This window comes from Saccostrea echinata, unplaced genomic scaffold, assembly GCF_033153115.1.
Source record: "Saccostrea echinata isolate AGI-Se365-2 ecotype Australia unplaced genomic scaffold, CSIRO_AGI_Sech_v1 ptg000030l, whole genome shotgun sequence".
NCBI classification, from domain to species: Eukaryota; Metazoa; Mollusca; class Bivalvia; order Ostreida; family Ostreidae; genus Saccostrea; species Saccostrea echinata.
In genome coordinates, this window is record NW_026889779.1 from 28,061,466 (window position 1) to 28,083,184 (window position 21,719).

The 21,719-nt window shown below is 33.4% G+C and overlaps 1 protein-coding gene across 1 annotated transcript; it reads left to right on the forward strand.

Annotated features, from left to right (window-relative positions):
* Window positions 1–4,480: 4,480 nt before the first annotated feature.
* LOC133196659 (uncharacterized) lies at window positions 4,481–10,794 on the forward strand. The gene is made up of 2 exons (XM_061332519.1): window positions 4,481–5,522; window positions 10,469–10,794. The coding sequence occupies exons 1-2, from the start codon at window positions 4,660–4,662 to the stop codon at window positions 10,668–10,670; spliced, it is 1,065 nt and encodes a 354-aa protein (XP_061188503.1). The 5' UTR covers window positions 4,481–4,659; the 3' UTR covers window positions 10,671–10,794.
* The last annotated feature ends 10,925 nt before the right edge of the window (window positions 10,795–21,719 follow it).

The window sequence follows — 21,719 nt, forward strand, 5'->3', positions numbered from 1 at the left end:
AGGTCAATTTATTTATATTCTCAGTCAGCATTTCTAAGGACAGATTATTTATTTGCCATCTACCAGCGCTCCCTTTTTAGAATCAAATGACCGTCTAACATGCACGCAAATACATATGCCGCCGAAATATGGCTGAAATATTGCCGACTCGGCGTTAAACAATAACCAATCAATCAATCAAGCAAATAATATGAGCCCAGTTTGCTTTGAGCATCCGGAACATCTTCAACCCGATACAGGCTGAAACTTGACCAATGAAATCCTTCGTAACGAAACAAATAAACAGTCCGCGGATACAATACAAATGAAAAATTATCGCATACAAATAAGAAATTTTACAATACAAATAAGAAATTATACAATGCAAATGGAAAATTATGCAATACAAAAAAAATTATACAATACAAATGAAAATTATACAATACAAATAGAAAATTATAGAATACAAATAAAAATTATACAATACAAATGAAAAATTATACAATACAAATAAAAATTATACAATACAAATGAAAAATTATACAATACAAATAGAAAATTATACAATACAAATAAAAATTATACAATACAAATGGAAAATTATACAATGCAAATGGAAAAGATCGAATATTGCAACGTTTGACATGCCATAAGAAAGGGCATTCTACTCGTGGTTAGAAAGATTCCTTCCTCACTGTGTTCGAGTTATAGGTGCCTGTATTTGTATTGCTAGGATGCTGTTGTTCCTGATCTTAGATTTTAAGTTTCTGGCTAGTGTCAATCTTGACTGTATTACTAATCAGCTTATACATAACACTGAGGCTGGGTGTTCTTGGCCGCTCTTCTAATGATGACCATTATAGCTGGTCAAGCATCTCGGTTACAGATAACGTGTTCTGACATACCAGGCTGCTCTTGACGCTGTCTTTTGAATACTAGTATATCATTTCTGGTGAGGATATCAAATATATATTTAAGTGGTGGTCAGATGATTCTAGGGTTCTGTAATTGTAAGCACATTAAATTTTTCAGGATGGAACTACATGAGCCATTTATTTTCCCAGGTAGCTTGTTGGTTCAGGTCAAAGTGCAGCTTCTGCAACCATACCTGAGTTCATATTAATTTTATGCGACGGTATCATCAGCGAAGAGTCGTGCAATTCATAAGAGACCCCCAGGCATATCGTTGAATAGATTTTGTCCGAGGACCGAGTCTTGGAGCACATTGGAACCCATTGGGATTCATCCTCCACGGCTTCACTTTGCTTCCAGTTTCATGATGATTTGTGATGATTTGCTCCATTATCTTGCTTGAGATTCACGTCAGCGACACCGGACTTTTTATTTCTCTCCTTTTCAGCTCTTCTGGTCAGAGGCCAGAAGAGTTTATGCGATAGTAAGGTGCTCGTCGTCCGTCCGTCCGCCCGTCTGTCTGTTTGTAAACAATATTTCCAAAGCTACTCTTCCTACAGTTTTGGTCCCATTTCAATATAACTTACTAGTAGTACACAAGTAGACTACATTGAGATACATAATTCTATATATTGGTTTTTGATTTCGACTAACGTGGTTGCCATTTAGCCCCTTCGCTTAATAATTTACGGGCTCTGTTTGCTGTTATGTGTCCGTCTTCAGTCTCCAAATGTTAACCTTAAATTATGTCGCATCGGTTATTAGACATCACCTGTTATGTACAGTTGTTAGAGAAGGTGTCTTGAAACTGCTTGTTTAAGTTATATGCCTTATCTTCTGATTACTGATGAAGAAGGTGGTATGCAATTACCGTCCACCGTCCGATTTTTTTTTTTATTTTGATGAAAGTCAAATTGTCCAAAGTTCAAATAACTTTATTACCCAGGATCGAAGTTTCGTATTTGAAAGATTGATTAATTTTATGTTGTTTTAAGTCTCGTTCGAGAATTTTTCACTCATATAGAGACGTCACCATATACCGGTGAAGAGCTTCAAATTTAGACCTTTACTCGGCACTCAGGGTCATTGAGCAGTGAGGGTTTTTTATCGTGCCAACGCCTACCGTGACACGGGGCCTCGATTTTTAAGGTCTCATCCGAAAGACCCGCTACTTTCACTTCAAACTGCCGAGCGCTTGATGTAGGAACAGTTGCTACCTATTATTTATCGACTTAGGTCTGTCGCGGCCATGTCCGATCACGGAGCGAGCGCTCTTCTGACTGAGCTGACGGTCGTATTTGAAAGAGAAAATAGAGACAGGTCGATGACATAAAACCGATCAATGAAGATCAAATGCAAACGAACTGTTAGAAACATTCAATAAAAAGCACCGTAATTCAATAAAAGAAACTACCAGTATAGATATTAACAGAAACCTCAAAGCCTAGCCTTGAAATTCCGTCGACCCAGACTTATTTCCCTTTGATCTGGCTCGCCTGATTCCCGAGACTACGTATATAATTAAATTACGCAAATTCCATTCCTTGTGGCGTTTTTCGTGACACTCATTCTTTTGCAATAATTTTTACGAGTCTCGTTATATAATATATTTTTAAAAAATCGTTCCTAACTTGAGACTACAAGAAGATTGTATATCATAGATAAGGTAGGGTCGCTTGTCCTAGTGACCGATCTCTCTAATATTAAAAACATGAAATTCTTTTTCTATTGAATAAGATTTTAATAGAGATTTTAATAAACTTTTTCTCATAGTCGTGGATTAGAATGAGAGTACTACAGTATAAACGTGTACGGATTTTCTTTTAAGGATTGTAATTTGTGGAAATTACTAGAGCATATATCAGTATTGCACTGCCGTACTCGTAGTCAGTTTTTATTTGACAATATAGAATGTGCTTAAAATTTCCAGAAGGTTTAGGCCCGAATGTACATTGTAAGTTTCTAGTATCAAAATAATGTATTTTTAAATTCCCATCTATAGATAAATGAATAATCTGTCACGCACACCAAAAACATTATAATTAGTTATTATTTTTTTTAATTTCATTTTTTAAAAAAAAATATTTTATACATATACATGTACTCCATACAATCTAAATGCGTATAGACGAAAATGAACAATACCCTTCCGATATATGTTATAATATAAATAAACAAATTGAATTATAGAAAATAATCAATGTATTACTACATATAAATTCTTCAATTTATTTTTTTTTTTTTTAAAAACTCCCTTTTATTTTTTGACCTTTTTTTGTATTCGTGTTATTGTCATTAAAAAAAGTAGAAAGTTTATATTTATATCATTCCCTCAAGAAACTCCCATAAAAATATTTCAAACGGTGTCATGGTGATGCTTTCTTGACAAACAGACAACAAATATATACAAATTAGACAAACCATGTTTTATTCATCGTTTTGTGGAAAACTAGCTTTACGCTTCAAAATATGAAATTATGGCTTTCTGCCGTTCACAGTCCTGAGGTAAGATTTATACCCGATCTTCAATAAATATATAATAAATGTCACTGAAATTTAGGCATTACTACCAAATTTGATGTACAAATTAAAACGTGTTAGTTTTTGGACTTAAGCTTCTTCATTTCTGTGAAATTAAATATCAAGATTACAAGACATGATTTCAATACAAAAGCATTATCACAACAAATTACACATAAATAACATGATTTTTTTTCTAGCGTGGGAATTTAGAGATTGCATGAAAATATTACAATACAATTACGTTATTACATCATAATGAATACCTTTTAAACGTATATTGTGTCGCATTTTGTAGAGATAATCTGCAGTCCTGGACTTTTGATATGGTCACACGAATTGTATGGTCCTTTATATTACGTAACAAACACGGAGGAGGAAGACAAACAGTGATGTAAACTATCTAGACTGGCTAATAACAATTAATGTCTAATTAAGAACACTTCCGTGTCGTAATTAATGCAGCAGTTCATTAGGACTTATATCTAGACAAAAGTGCAACACACTGAAACTAATGCCATTTTAATTGGTTGGTAAATAATGCCTGCATCCCCTACGAGATAATCAATTAATGAACACCTAATGTAAACTAAACCTGGATACTTTACATTCCTCTTTGTATTTTTATTACTTATTTGTTGTTAAGCTCATAAAAAAATACCTCAAAGATATATGTATATCTTCAATCATAATTCCTACATGCATGCATGTATGATTACACTCGTAACATATCAAGGAGAGTTTGAACTTGAATTAATCACCTTATTCATCAGTTTGCACTTCAACTTTCACCACAGGGTTGACATTAATCATTTTTATACAATACGTCTTATTTGTCCGCCGTTCTTCTTAACAGTATTTCAAATGTGTCAAAATTAAACCCACTAAATTTGTCGTCAAAAAGAAAACACCACGCGAGAATTTCCTCACCTGATTACCCTTTTTACTGTGACGAAATAATTTTTTTTGTCTAAATTAAATATGTCAGTTTAATATTTAGTCATTTTTCTGTCTAGGACTGTTAAGTAGAGGAACTCGCTATCATTGAGAGCAGCAAATCACGCCGAGAGAACTTTTTGTCAAACGCAAGTCAAACGTGGAATGCTCGTATAAGGTAGAATGTAATCCACCAGTTTTCCAGTCTCCCCCTTGTTCTCCCGCCTGTAAATATGGAGTTTAAATGAAGCAATTATAGCTTATTAAAGGTCTTTTTTTAAAAAGAGTAAATTTTGTGTATTATGAACAACGATGAAACCTAAAAAAATCAAGGAAAGAATTTTAACATTGTGTTTTGGATTTATATGCTTAGTTCAATACTCAGACAGCCGAAAATGGTCTGACAAGAAAGGTAACGCAAATAAAAATTTTGTGAGCGTACGATACAACAGTTTCAGACATGAAAGAGAACTTCGGATTGCTTTCAAAGGAATTCTTATGTTGGAGACCACCGCATTTTTGGATTCTATTTATGAAACAACATTGCATCAAATCACGGATGGGAGCAAACTGATACAGACTGTATACCAGAACGGTGTCGTCAAAGACTGTGATTTCTCTGTGGAAAACGCTACTATTTTGCAGTTTGTGCAGGATTTTGCTAACGACTCTAAAATTTTCTACCGAAAAGAACAGGGTGATGTGTTTTCTTTGTACAGTTCCAATGCACGCGAAACAAACGCCAGTGCTCTTGTGTTTTTTCGACGTAGGAAGTTTTTGCAGAAATTTAGAGATCTGATAAAAATCAGACATGACATTAAAATTTGTCACAAAATTGCTAATAAAATCAAACGAAGCCATCGTCTTCCAAGGGAAGAATTCATCCCGGTGTACGATGTTGAACCTTCTCTGACAAACGAAAAAGGAGGGACCAAAAGAAGCAGACGACGGAAGAGGTCCTCGCTGTTTGCCAGCTTCCTGATGTACCCCGGCACCAAATGGTGTGGGAGGGGACAACTTGCCACTGAGTACGACGAGTTAGGGGAGGATAACGAGCTAGACACGTGCTGCAGGGACCACGACTTCTGTCCCCTTATTATAGAACCCTTTACCAAAAAGTTCCACTACTTTAATTTCCGTTTCCACGCTGTGCTGCATTGTAAATGTGATGACGAGTAAGTATTGAGACAGAAGAGAAAGGGAAATGGGGGTACCGTAGAAAAACGGTACGAATTCGCATATATTAAATAGGATGAAAGATGGAACGTGCATGTAACCGCCATATTGTTGATGCTAATGGATATTTTGGGCGTTAAAAAATTTTAATTAAGTTTTTAATTGTGACACACTGTTCATTATATTAATATATGAAGCATATTATTAACAGAACGGAATTTTTCATAGTGACACGATAATTTATATCTTAGTCAAAATAAATAATATTGTTAAGCAATAAAATTAGAGTTTTAGCTGCATGTAAGTGATCCTCGAATGGACAAATAACGAGCGAACACCACAAAAGTGATATTTATTAAGATTATTTTTTTTTTTTTAGAATTGAAATGATTTTCCAAAAACCTAAATTAATTTAAAAGCATGTTCAGCGGAGTGACGTTTTTATAATTACAAAAAAATGATTTCACAGATTTTAAAAGAAAATGCATTCGTTGGAAAAGCAGTGAACATAACACAAAATAAGAAATAAAACAAATTTAGAAATGTTTTATCTTCATATTTAATCTACGCAGGTGGCCGCTGAATGCTTGTATGAATTAAAAAAAAAAAAAAACTTCCTTAGTCTGCATCAGCGAACATTGTTGTGTACTTCTGTAAGCCGATTTATATTTGTGGTTTGCACATTGCATTAACTGCAAAGAAGAACCATTATAATGACATTTCACAGAAGTCATAACACTTGACCCGTTGTCCATTTCATGCAAGATTATAATAATCGGTATTTTTAATGTCCTTAAACGCATATGGAAATCTAAGGGGGAAAAAAGTTTTTTCACTTCTCTGTGACTTTATTTTTTAAATTAATGTCACACGCTTCAGATCTTTTACTACTTAATGCAGTAGTACACAATAAATTTATTTAAATCATTCGGAGGTGCAAGTTTTATTCAGATCTATGATTATCACTTTTTGATGTTGTCAAAATTCATTATAATCTATGAATTAGTAATAAGTACTTTAATGTGAGTCATATCTGTTATGTCGTGGTGACAAAAGGTGTAAAGGGTTTTCTCCCCCAAAAGAAACCAGGTCAGATTGCCTGAATAACATCAACACCGGGGGTCGACAACAATTCTGTAAAAATGTAAAAAATGAATTTTGTGAACTGTACGTAAATTACAGACAAATATTGAGTCGATGACATCTCTATTGTCACCATGTCGCACTTTTTTCTACCTCGGAATATCGAATTTCTAACTCCATTTTTTCTTTATCATAGTCACAGATGCAGTAATAATTACGTATGGGTTCACCAGTTCACGACCAGGGATTTACTCATTCCTACCACACAGAAAGGGTATTGAATTGCAGGATATTGTGCACATTATGAACATATAGTTCATTCATGAATTTTCCGTCTCAAAGATATTGATATATTGCAGAATTAATAATGCAGTTGTTATTCAAATACAAATGATCCTGCAATGTCAATTTATTTTTTAGACGAAATATATCCTCATATCCGCTTACTGTGAAAACCTATAATTGGTCTTAGTAGAAATTATTGTGGCGTGAGATTAAATTTTTTGAGCAAAATTATTATACTTTTGAGGCAGATAGGGACTGTTCTATGGCTATGTAATAAGTAAGATAACACCCTGATTTCTGCTGACGACATTACAGAACACGGTGTCCAATTCCAGTGTACTGATTGATATTAGAGTCTGAGACGTATACTCCTAATGAAGCATCAGACAGAAAAGACCACACAGATCTAGCCATCCTATATAGATCTCCGTTTTAATTATGATCGATCTCAAAACGCTCTCCCTTTCTTTTCGTTTCAATTAGAGCGCCCGACCTCTTTAAAATATACGGATGCTGATATTTTCTTAAACGAAACAATGGTTTCTTAATTCATTATTATTTGGAATGGAGCAAAGACCCACTTATGGAAAAAAAAACCCTGTGTGATATAGTACGAAGAAATTATAATTTTTGGCCTCTTTGGCGCGTGTATGCTATTTCAAAGACAATTGATTTCAAAACTTATGAGAATGAAGCAACTTGTGGAGATATACATGTACATCAGTAGACATTTATAATAACTGGAATATGAAAGAAAATTTTGTTATGCTTGAGATTTTTTTTTTTTTTTACTTTCTTATATGGGCATTTTTTTCGGCTTATTCTCCCTTCTTTCAAATCTAATTGGTACAAAACTCGCAATGCATTTTATGAACGCGGTAAAAGTAGCAGTCAGAAAAATAAATTTAGATTCTCCATTAAAGCTGGACCACAAGAGTTCTTTTAGAAAGATAGGTGTAGATAAATCTACGTTTAATGTTTACTTTTATTCATATCTACCTGCATTTGCAAGAGTTTAGAAAGTTTAACGTTTTATTGACAGCAAAATATATATTTTTTAAGAGAAGGGATGCAAAAATTCATGGTCCAACAGCCAGTAAAATCAAGAAAAGCCAGATAAAATGTGGAACTATTTAATAAGCGAGAAAATTCCTACTCCTGTTAAACACCTGGGAAGCTTAAAGTTATGTAGCTGGACTTCCATTCAAAGAACTCGTTGAATCAATTTGAATACTCCTCTTTAATGTTTATATTTCGAATTTTTTGTTCCAATACCCCACATTATTGTTATAAATTAGGACGCAAAAATTTAATATGTAGTCAGCAATAAATCCTGAAAACCGAAGGGACAGCGGAGATCCTTTTAAGATCATGTCAACTGTTTAGAAAAAGACCAGTAATTATGAGTGTTCTGGCATTTAAAATAAATTAATCCTCAGTCTTCTCGTGGCTACGCATCATTTATGGTTCTTCATTGCACCAAGTCATGGCGATGATAAGATCTGGGTTTGTTTGGATCGGACTAAGATTCTCAGGTATTAATCAACTTTAATGATAGCTCTCTTTGGGAGAATTTATTTGATCCTTGGTTTAATCTTAGACACTATACCTTCCGATAACATCGCCTGGTCACACAGAAGTCAGATGGAGACACATCTGTTCCTAAGTTGGTCATCTTTCTCGGTTCATATTCTTTTTTTCATTTATTAAAAAAAAATTCTTCTTTAGCATGCATGCATTTTAGAGTTCTTGGTTAACCTCTACAGTCCAAATTAAATTATATGGAAAAATTTAAATATACATTTTATACACAAATAAAAAAAAATTAATTCCATTCCAAATGTTTTTCTTATCTCTTAGGTTATTCTTATTATATATATAGGGCAAATTTTTGAATAATGAAAAATGTTTGAGATTGTTATAAGGAAGAAAGTATTTCTGTTTCGTAACAAGTTTGCGGAAGCGATTATAAATGAATGTACTGCTAACAGCGAGTATTCATCTTCGAGGTGTCTCTCCAAACCCTTATTATAGACATGCCGTGTTGTCCGTCCTTGTAACAAGGACTTTTGATAATGGAGAATAGGGCACAGTGATTAAATATCGTTTTAACAAAAATTCTGCCACTTTAAATGCTATTTTATACACCAGTTGCTTCATTTGAAAGACGAGTAAAGCTACTGTTGATACTGAAGTAATTATCCCCCACAGAAAAAAAGTACAAGAGCATCTCGACCCAGTAATCTTCTTAAGTAAATATTTGTAGACCTAAAGATCCCTGTTCTTCTATTCCATTCACCGTTAAGCATTCGCCGTTAAGATGAATGAAAATCGACATTAGCATTCATCTTTTTAAAGCTTATGTAAAAAGGTTTAGTTTCTACGTGCACGAAATACCAAAGAGTAAGGGCAATAGTTTAACATAGCCAGGTCCAAGCCTGACCGGGGTGGGGTGTGGGGGTGGTAAGGGGGTCCACATCCCACCGGGATAATATTCTTCCGTATCATTAGATTCAAAGTAAATTAGCCGAAAAACTTTCAGATCCTCCTGTATAATTAGTTAAAGAGATCAGGGGAAAAAATAAAATTAGAAACAAAAATAATACCGTGTATAATTTAACGAGAAGCTGACAAGTGCTTGTTTTTATATAGGAAAGTCTTCACAAAATATGTAATTTAAATAGGAGACGCTATTTTATGACAGAAGAGCTCCCGTAAATCTTTATACACCGCTGCCCAAAGACCTTCAGACTTACTACAGGTGGGAGGTTAAAATATTTACAGTCTTGAATCCATAACAAATGTAAAATTAGGTGAAGAATAATTATAATCTTTATTATAAAAACTCTATGCCTCAAAGAAGAACTTCATGTATGACTTAAAAAACCCAAAACGGCTAATTTTTATGCATCCCATCTCATTAATGGTAGACATCAAAATAAATCGGTGACTCCACATTGAGAACATTCATATGTTTTTATTTGAATCAAATCATAATTTTTTTTTTCGGCTGGCTGGGTATAAGTTGTAGGAGTATTCGGTTATATCAATACACGTTCAGTCACACAGAAATATCATAGGTGTGTCTCGTAATTCATTGTGATGTTTCACTGGATAATTATCTTCAACTCGTTGAACATCCTTATTTTTTCTTTGTTTATTAACGTTGTGGGAGTCTTGCTCTTTCAGAAATATATCCCGGTTATCTATTTGTATTTAAAGTTGATTCCAAATAGTCACTCGAAAAATATCTAAACTTATACCGGGTAGAACATGTACCAAGTACAACTCATTTCCAAATTTTTATGTACGGTTTTCAATCCTTTTAATGTTGTTAGCTTAATGCACACCTGTTCATTATTCTGTTGTGTGTGTTTTGGTAGTAATATATATATATATATATATATATATATATATATATATATATATATATAAGAATTTTGATCTCATAATATAGTTATTGGACGATTTCACTGCTCTTTTTAACAGATTTCTGTCGTGTGTTTTTGCAATAAAATATACATGTATCTCATAACATAATCAATATGGAAATTGGAAGTTTTCTAATCTTTTTCAGATTTCGACAATGTCTTCAACAGTCGTTTTCACCAAATGCGAACTTTTTGGGCAAAATCTACTTCAACATAATGGGATCAAAGTGCTTCGTTCTTAAAGAAAAACCTGTTTGTAAAGCGTACACGTGGTACGGAACTTGTGCGGAGTATAAAACAGACACTGTGGCGCATATCAAGACACAGCCCTATTTCACGTACCTCTAAGTGAAAAAAAATCACAATCCAAGCTACTTTTTCCACATTTTTCTCAGGAATCATTCAGTTCACAGTTCTGGCAATCTTTTCCCAGAATTCTGCATTCATATTCTTAAAATATATTTATTGAACATCCAACCAAATTTTTACTCTTTTGTAAATAAATTATAAAAAAAAAAACTTTATTTGTGTTTTAACAAGAAACATTTAAAAAAAGAGAATTTTACTGTTGGCCTGAAAATGATAGAAAGGACAGAGTCCAGTAATGTTGCCATTTCAGAAACGTTTAATTTATGGATGCAAATGTGTACCAATGGGTTATGACAAAACGTTTAAACTTTTTCGAAAGTTCGTTTTGTTCAAAAACTTAATTACTGGAGAGGGGCGTTTAAGGTACGAAATCGGGTATCTCCCTTCCTAACTTTTTATAATGCTTGAAATTAAATGTCAAGAGATGTAAAATTTTAAAATAGTGAATTAAAAATTAAAAGACTCTTTGGCCACTTCGCTTATTTGATATCATTTGCTCTTGACCTTTGCTCCAAGGCTTACGTGTATGACTTCAACAAAGTAAGGGTGCTTGTTTAAGTTTGACTTTCTATAACCTCACAATTTCTAATGGAGAAATATATCATATTCCATGCAAAACTTAAATCTCACTCTCCTATACAATAACCCCACTACCCATGATTTGAACTACATTTGAATTCTACAGGTAATAATATGGGGATTAAAAATATATATATTTTTTGTTAGTAGTATGCATTGTGATAGTGATAAAAGGGGGGACAGATCGTCAAGGCCCTTGAGCCTCTTGTAGAATATAGAATTCTATTTATCCTGGAATTTTTTTTATAAACCTGTCACTTTTTTCTATTTTAACGTAATTAAAGAATGCATGACCTCTTTCTTTAAGGTTAACTATAGCTAAATTGAAGTCATTTCACAACTCACTAGTATATAGCGAACAAATTTAGAACATGAATCAAAATTACAAGTATATTACAAAAATTCAGTTTAATATTTTTGGTACTTCATATATATATATATATATATATATATATATATATATATATATATATATATATATATATATATATATATATATATATATATATATATATATATATAAGTAAAAATCCAGAGGTTCGACATGCGTTGTTGCACGGCAGTCTGTTAATGTTATATGGGTTTTCGAGTATTATGACAAATTGCACAAGTGCTAAGTAGATATATGATAAAAATCAAGAGAGAACCCCGTAATTTCTATTAAAAGTACATATGTACAGTTGAGCAAACAATTGTTGCTCAGATAAATCAATCTGTACTTTTTTCTAAAACGCCTTCAAATATCCATGTTGCGGAAGAGTATTTGGTTATACGGCTTTGTTTTCTTCCGCCAGAGACAAGGAAATGTGTGCATGCTTCTAGTTTAGATAAAAATCTATTGTGTAATTACTCTTCGGTGACATTTATTTTGAAACAAGATTAATTACTGTTATTTATGACTTTTTTTTTCTCCAATGAAAATCTTGTATTCAAAATACAATATGTTTGTTTATATGTTTATGCTGCCAATTTCCATTTATTTCTTTGCTTGGTAGAAATGATGAGATGATTAGTCACTTTACAATTTATATATATATATATATATATATATATATATATATATATATATATATATATATATATATATATATATATATATATATATATATATGTAAACTCCATGCAAATGTTATGGTATAATGCTACATAAATAAGAGAAGTTGACGACAGAAAAGTTGAAGTCATCACGTTCATCACAGTTTTCTTGTTTGTTTGCCATTTATGTCTTTTTCTATAGTAAAATACCTAAATATGAAACAGATGTGTCAGACTTTATGGTTTCTTTTATTTTGAGTTCAAAGGAAATATCGAATAGACGTAGGAATGAAAATGGATATTGTTAATTGATGAAACGTCCTCGATATATCTAAATGTTGAATTGATGGACAGCAAGAGACTTCCTTGCATGTAGAAGTTTTTTGAATAAATTCTGCTTCATATGAATACAAAAAATAGGTCAGCTAATACATGTAACATGTTTGACCTATCGTTTGGCGTAATCTTCGACAGAATTCATTACATTTAAGAAATTTCGACTTTCACGATTTGTCACATCTAGAAGCAAAAAGCAGAGAAAATGTGTTATTTTACTGTGTATTTGATCTGGCGTTTGTAATAAAGCTGCATATAATACATGTAGGTTTGGAGCTGATTGTTTTTATAAAATTACGCAGTTTTCCTTCATGTCTGGTCCTTTTTAGTGTCAGGTGAATTTAGTTTGCTAATTTAGTCAATGTATATTGTATTCAGCTTCAATTCTTCACTACAGTTTTATTTTATTTGCATATATGCGACAATGCAAAAATAAGGTAAGATTCAGGCAAAACTTTAAATCTTCAATGCTTGAAAAAAAGTATTTTCAGAAGAAAAAGTCTAAGGAAAACCTAATTTTCAAAGCTAAAAAATAATTATTTTTGTTTCAAAACGGTATATGAAGTAAAAGAAAAAACCCACTCAGACACAAGATAAACATAAATGACAAGCGCTACTTTAATTTTCAGTGCATTTATTAATCAAAAGAAATAACGTGTAATAATCAGTGCCCATTGTGAGTGAGAAAGTATCATCAAAATGTAATATATACTCAAAATTTATAATTAGATCTCCAGATAACAAAAGAATAATCTCTCCGTTTGATAATACCCTAGATGATGCCGATGATTTCTACAGACTATGCATGGCAAAGTGATGGACAACAATAAATGCTGTGTAGAAAAATAAATATCGTGTCATTCGCAACTATGGCATATTCAAAACAAAACAAAAAATACTAGTTTTACCAGCTTTTATATTTTCATTTGTAAACATTTGGCACTTAATTGATATACGGAATCTCTTAACGATTTGGGTTCACATTTTATACATTATACACTCTCACGTAGGGAGTACCTATTGTAAACCCATTTAAATAAAATCTAAAATGTATTAATCATCCTGTGAGAAATGAAAATAAAATTGGAACAAAACTAGAGGTACTGTGAGTACTGAGCTCACAAAATGATACCCCGCTCCCTTATGAGTATAATGGAGAAGTCCATTGTTTGCGATAGAAAACCCTGAATATGTGTACAATCAAAAACTAACAATGGTAGTGTGTAATAAAGATTCTGTGAAAGTCTCAATTAAATTTTATTCAGTACTAGAGGAGGAAGTGAGGATAAGAAATGGGTATACCCCAAATAATATAGAAAGAATTGCAGTGACCATATATTGCTATGGGAAACCCAAAATATGTGTCCACCCCAAATAATATAGAAAGAATTGCAGTGACCATATATTGCTATGGGAAACCCAAAATATGTGTCCACCCCAAATAATATAGAAAGAATTGCAGTGACCATATATTGCTATGGGAAACCCAAAATATGTGTCCACCCCAAATAATATAGAAAGAATTTCAGTGACCATATATTGCTATGGGAAACCCAAAATATGTGTCCACCCCAAATAATATAGAAAGAATTGCAGTGACCATATATTGCTATGGGAAACCCAAAATATGTGTCCACCCCAAATAATATAGAAAGAATTTCAGTGACCATATATTGCTATGGGAAACCCAAAATATGTGTCCACCCCAAATAATATAGAAAGAATTGCAGTGACCATATATTGCTATGGGAAACCCGAAATATGTGTCCACCCCAAATAATATAGAAAGAATTGCAGTGACCATATATTGCTATGGGAAACCCGAAATATGTGTCCAATCAGAAAGTAAAATAGGAGGTGCACAATGGCTATGTAATAAAGATTCTGTGAAACTATCATTAAATTTTAGTGGTATAGGAGGAGTTGCGGATAAGAGATGGGTAACTCAAAGCGTAATATAACGGACAGATGGACGTAAGACAGACAGATGGACGGACGGACACCCCATCACTATACACCCTCCGCTTTTCAAGCGGGGGTATAATTATAGTAATATTTAAGACCTAGTTAAAGCAATGTTGAGGATACTATAATCATTATCACATTCATGTCTCCTAGAAGTGTCAGGAGTAAAGAAAATAGGTATGATATATTACAATTTATGACATATTTATGAAGTTTATATAATTTTTGTAGAGAGCTAGCTGCTCATTTTAATGCAAAAAATCTGTCTATTAAATCCCTAGGTAAGGAAGAATTTCCAAGAATGAAATATGGAGATAATGAAGAGTATTCAAGCTCAGAAGTCCATTCAAACAAAACAAAATCAGGCGCAAAGCAAGCACGGACCTCTAAAACATCAAGTAGGATCAGGTGCCATGGAGGAGTGACCATCCCTTGCCGACCATGTCATACCCGCCGTGTGCTCCTTGACATAATCGGGAAAAACGGGAAAATCCATAGACAATTCAGTGTGTAAATAAAAGCCTAACAATTAGTTTGAAAAACGTCAGTCAGCATTTGACTTAATGATAGACTGTATTTGCTGACGAGGACATTGTATCGACTAAAGAACTTGCGAAATGAATACTTTAAACGAGGCTGTTGATATTCTTGTTTCATCAACTTGTTTGCAGTTAGCTCACCTCGTTTTAGAAATTGTTCATACGTAGAGCATTCTCTTGCGTATCGAATCAACTGAGAGACATAAACCCCATATGCAAATGATATGGGTATATTGCTACATAAGTAAGCTAAGTTGACAATTGAAAAAATTAAGTCATCACGTTTATCATGAAGCTTTGTTGTAGGCTCACATTCAAATTAATGATACAAATTTATATTTGAAAAAAAAAAAAACCATTCATCGGAAACAAACATTTTAAAACGCATTTTTAGTTTAGGAAGAACAGAAATGTTAACTTTATTTTCTAGGGGGTATGAACAATCCTGACACTATGCATGAAAAAAATATCTTAGCATTTGAAATTAAAAAAAACAACAACTTTATTTACTATAATGGTAAACAAATTGCTAATTCTGCAAAAGGTTAATATGGATTCGCATAATGTAATATGTTTAACATTTTGCCATCACATTTCAAAAATTGCTACACACTTGATTTTGACGGCATTTGATTTTTTTAAATGCGAAATGAAACAGACACATGCTATTTTGATTGTCCAAGTGAATTCAAAATAAGGACAGTGAATAAATCTTAACTTTTTTGGTCCTTTGCTTTAATATTAAATATCGTAGCATAAGTATGAGTTTCTTTTCAGAGTGAAATAAATTTTGAGTTAACCTTGATCAATATGAATAAGAAATCGAGAGAATGGAAAATACACGTCTAAAGAGGCATTACTCCGATGTTAACGACAAATCTTAGCGCCCTTCTTTCTGAAAGACATACCAATGAATTTACTTTGTGGGTAGGATTCAAATAGATACTAATATCTATAGCAAAGTGTATATATATTTTTTTACATCCAAGAATTTCATTTTATTTATTTTTTTTCTTTTTACAAAATTGTCAACTTATGTTACATTCAATAGTAAACGCTAGGTGGAAAGAAATAGTTTTTTTTCCGGCGCTCCATATCTATATCTTTACTTAAAAATGATTTTATATATCTGCAAATTATTTGAATAAGAGGACTTCCATTTTAGGATGTAGATAGAGTGTGGGAGAAACAGTAGCTGAGAACATGAGATACGAGCATAGCAGTCAGTTAGTTTGGAAAAGGGGCATATATCGGCGATGAAGTGCTGGGGATCAATCGGAAGTGATTCTTTTACGGGAAGTACCTTCTGACAGACGACAGCAGTTGTGACTTGTCTGTAAGCAGTTGTTACATTTGTTCCACTTTTTGGCAATGCTTTTCCGCGAAAAAAAATCCCGCTTTTCTGCGACAATTCGTACTGCTATTCTGCGATTCTATTTTTTGCTTTCCCGCGACTTGGTTTTACAGCATTTCTTCCGAGTCCATTAGCCAAGTTGACTAAAACTCCTTTTGCTTTACGTGTAATATCGCCTTTGTTGGTAAGGCTCGTTATTATAATTGTATTTTAGAATAACTTGTTTTTAATTCTACATATGGAAATCCTTCTTATACTTAAAGTTCACTTTCTAGGGATGAAATTTTTCCAATTCACATTTCAGTTTTATTACCTTTGACATTCTAGTCAACGAAGGAGGGTTCGAACAACCCTACCTATACTGGATTCCTAAACTTTATAAAAATCCTTACAAAGACACATTGCCAGTTCCAGCAAGTGCTCTACCAAGCCCCTATCTTTACTCATCACAAAAATATTAACTGCTGTAAAGGAGACACTTCAGACGTACTGTGTTACAGTATATTCTAGGAGTTGTGTAAATCACATGTGGATTATCAAAAAGTCCAATAAACTTTTAGACGATTTAAAATCATAAAATTTTTCCAAAAGTTAGTAACATCAAAACTTATGACCTTTTTTTAACACTTTATACGACCATTGCCCACGTAGCATTAAAAACTAGGCTTTTAGACATCACAGACAACTGCTTCTTCAATGAAAGTGGAACTCGGAAATTTTCATATCTTGTGAGATTGATCATCAATATAATTATTTTGTTAAAAATCACTATGATTCTTCATAGAAGTACTCTGAAGTTGATATTAAAAGGAGCTGGAGTACCTCATAAGCAACATCTATGTAGTCTTTGGAGACCATATCTTCCAAAAATATGTTCATTAGCCGGCCTGTTTTTATATTCCTATGAAGCATAATACGTATATCCAATAACTTCTGATGAGAAGACACTTACTATAGCCTTCAACTCGACATTAAGATGTCTATACATTTTATCAATTAATAATTGTTACTTCCATTCATATGTTGACTCGATATATATCCCAGTGAACTCGAAATAAAAGACACCAAAGAGTCTGCCACATCTATTTCATACTAGTATAGGAATGTTTGACTGACTCTAGACGACAAGGGCCAACTAACAACTAAACTGTATGACAAACGAGATGACTTCAGCTTTTCCATCGTAAACTTTTCTTATTTAGGTAGTGATATCCCGCTATCACCTGCATATGGTGTTTATGTCTCCCAAATTATTCGATACTCAAGAGTATATTCTGGGTACGATCAATCTTTAAACCGAGGCAGGCTACAGACAGATAAGTTGATGTTAAAAGGATTTCAACAACCTCGTTTAAAGTCAGCATTTCGTAAATTCTATGGTCGCTGTAATTACCTTGTTAGCAAATACAACCTATCATTTGGTCATATTTTGGAATTTTTGGGGACCCGTGGTTTTTTTTTGCCCCTTTCACAGATTTGTATTGTTTGTATTTTTTGTTTTTGTTTTGAGATCCAATATTTTTCGTTATCTTCATCTTTGTCATTTTCCTACACTGCATTACCAGAAACATATCAATAATTTAAAACTTTGATTTTTTTATGCATGTATACATCGTAAATTATACATTGTCTACCATGATTTGTTGCCATATATGTAATTTTCATGATATCTGAAACATATAACTTAGTGTGAACTGATTTGTGAAATTCATTCAATTTTTCTTACAACATGAGTTCATAATCACTCCTACTGACGAGTTATGAGAAAATACAGGTAAACATCAGCAACATTTTGATACCAAGCTTAAGAAGATCGCTTATAACTCATAGATCGGAAAAGCAGTGTGACGTTGTCGCGGAAAAGCAGATGGGGGTCTGAAATACATGTAAGATCGCGGAAAAGCAGATGGGGGTCTGAAATACATGTAAGATCGCGGAAAAGCAGATGGGGGTCTGAAATACATGTAAGATCGCGGAAAAGCAGATGGGGGTCTGAAATACATGTAAGATCGCGGAAAAGCAGATGGGGGTCTGAAATACATGTAAGATCGCGGAAAAGCAGATGGGGTCTGAAATACATGTAAGATCGCGGAAAAGCAGATGGGGGTCTGAAATACATGTAAGATCGCGGAAAAGCAGATGGGGGTCTGAAATACATGTAAGATCGCGGAAAAGCAGATGGGGGTCTGAAATACATGTAAGATCGCGGAAAAGCAGATGGGGTCTGAAATACATGTAAGATCGCGGAAAAGCAGATGGGGGTCTGAAATACATGTAAGATCGCGGAAAAGCAGATGGGGGTCTGAAATACATGTAAGATCGCGGAAAAGCAGATGGGGTCTGAAATACATGTAAGATCGCGGAAAAGCAGATGGGGGTCTGAAATACATGTAAGATCGCGGAAAAGCAGATGGGGGTCTGAAATACATGTAAGATCGCGGAAAAGCAGATGGGGGTCTGAAATACATGTAAGATCGCGGAAAAGCAGATGGGGGTCTGAAATACATGTAAGATCGCGGAAAAGCAGATGGGGGTCTGAAATACATGTAAGATCGCGGAAAAGCAGATGGGGGTCTGAAATACATGTAAGATCGCGGAAAAGCAGATGGGGGTCTGAAATACATGTAAGATCGCGGAAAAGCAGATGGGGGTCTGAAATACATGTAAGATCGCGGAAAAGCAGGAGGGCCATTAGGTCTTATGAGAACAATCAATGCCTTGGTGATAGAAGAAAATTACCAACCACCAGCTCGTCCATGTTGAACGCTTCAGAAAAAAAAAATATAGATAAAAAGATGAAAATGATCAAGTACAATATCTCGATTTTTTTAGAAATGAAAAAAAAATAGATAATCGAACATTGCATTTTTACATTATTTCTTTTAAAATAATATGTCTATTCAATCATACTTGCAAAGTACATTGCCGCAGATTTCATTATATAATTTTTTTGACGATGTTTTACACTGAAAAGGTGCCCAAGTATTATTTCACCACAACATAACCAGTGAATGAATTCATTGCTGAGCATTAATTAATTAACACACTTTTCATATCCTACAAAATTGCACTTTAACAATTCAAAAAAAATATTTTACCGCTCACTTTCAAATTATGTGTAAGACCAAATTAGCATCAGAAATATCCAATAGACAATTCCACACCTTTATTAAAGTCGGCTGCTATCTTAGAAGAAAAACCTTTAGCACCTTTTTATCTTCCAGGTTTGTAATTTTATCATTTGGCAATAAAAAAATCACTTGACCCTTATTTTTTCTAGTCAGGTCAGAAACCAGCTAGCTAGAAGAGCTTATGCATTGGTATGGTGCTCGTCGTCCGTCCTTCTATCCGTACCTATCCTACGGTTTTAGTCCAATTTAAATAAGACTTAGTACACAAGTAGACTATACTAAGATAAATAATTCTGTACATTGATTTTGATTTTGGGAAATGGTGTTGTCATGGCTACAAAAGTAATTTCTTTGATTTTTTTTTCTAAATACTACTCCTCCTGCAATTTGATCCCATTTCAATAAGACATTGTATTGAAGTAGAGTATACTAAGATACTTAATTCATAATATATCAGTTTTTTGAATATAGCTATAAGAAATAAAATATTTTTTGAAATTCTCTCAGAATGCTACTCCTCCATCAGTTTTGGTCCAATTTCAATAGGTAGATAACATTAAGATACATAATTCTGTATATTGGTTTCTAAAAATTGAAATTTCTTTGAAATTCTTTCAAACCGCTACTCCTCCTACTGTTTTGATCTAATTTCAATAAAACTTGGCATACAAGTAGACTGTACTATGATACATACTTCTATTTATCGGTTTATGATTTATACAACCAGTGTTGCCATGGTTACTAAAATAAAAAAATTTAAATTCTTTCAAAATTCGTCTCTTCCTTCAGTTTTAGTACAATTTCCTAAGACTTGCTACATAAGTACACTATACTCAGATACATAATTTTGTGTATCGGTTATTGATTGCGACAAATGGTTACAAAAAAGAAATTTCATTGAAATTCTTTTAAAGCGCTACTCATCCTATCAACAAATATCCTAGCAGTCAATGATCAAAGATTAAAGATAAACAGTGTTTTTTGCAGAAGTTGCAGATTTAGATTTTGACTTTCTATCGCTTGAGTAATAAGTACTATAGAAATTAATAAAATTAATACTATAGAAATAAATAAATACTATAGAAAAAAATGAACACACAGCATGATCCTGATCACTGACTAGTATCTGCATGGAAAATATAGGTTAAATACAGTATACGAATCTTTATTACTAAAATATTTCCCTAGGTGCAACATCTATGCATTTTTAGTCAATGTAGGATTTATACTAACTTCAGAATATGAATGTGATAATACAAATAAGTTATATAATTGTTTGTTTCATTTTATTTCAATAAATTCTTTTGTTATATGTTTGACCATGTTTTGTTGCACAACCGAGTAATCTTTTCTTAGTGTAACTTCATTGGTTCTTTTATTAGTCCCCTACCGGTGAAACCGGAGGGTACTATAAGTTTCCTCTGAGTCTGTCCGTCCGTCTGTCTGTCCGTCTGTCTGTCCCTCTGTCCCACTTGGTTTTCCGCACATTTTTCCTAAACGCTTGCAGATATTGAGCTGATTTTTGATGTGTGAGTGTATCTTGATGAGTTACAGATCAAGTTTGCATTTTGTTCCGCTTCATTGGTTTTTTACGGAATTATGGCGTTTTCAATTTTTAAAGGTTTTCCGCAATTTTCTTCTAAACGCTTTCAGACATTGAGCTGATTTTTGGTATGTGACTTTACCTTGATTAGTTATAGATCAAGTTTGCATTTCGTTCCGCTTCATTGATTTTTGACGGAATTATGACATTTTCAATTCTTAACGGGAACCAGATTACACTTGCCGGTAGGGGACTAGTATTGCTAATGCAATACTCTCAGAATGCTTGTTTGATTGGCTATTTCCTGAGGTGCAACACGGGGCTGTACGCTACATTATGGGCTATAACAGCATGGAAAGCAGTGTTACACTTATGCTCCATCATTTCATCTTGACACCCTGCAGTGGATAACAGTGCCAGCCACCATGATGTACAGGGTTGTTAATGACCTCGTACACGTTCCATCTAGTCACTTACAACCAACACTTAACTACACCAGAGGCTTTGCTTTGGAGTTTGTACAACAATTCTGTCACCTCAAATGCG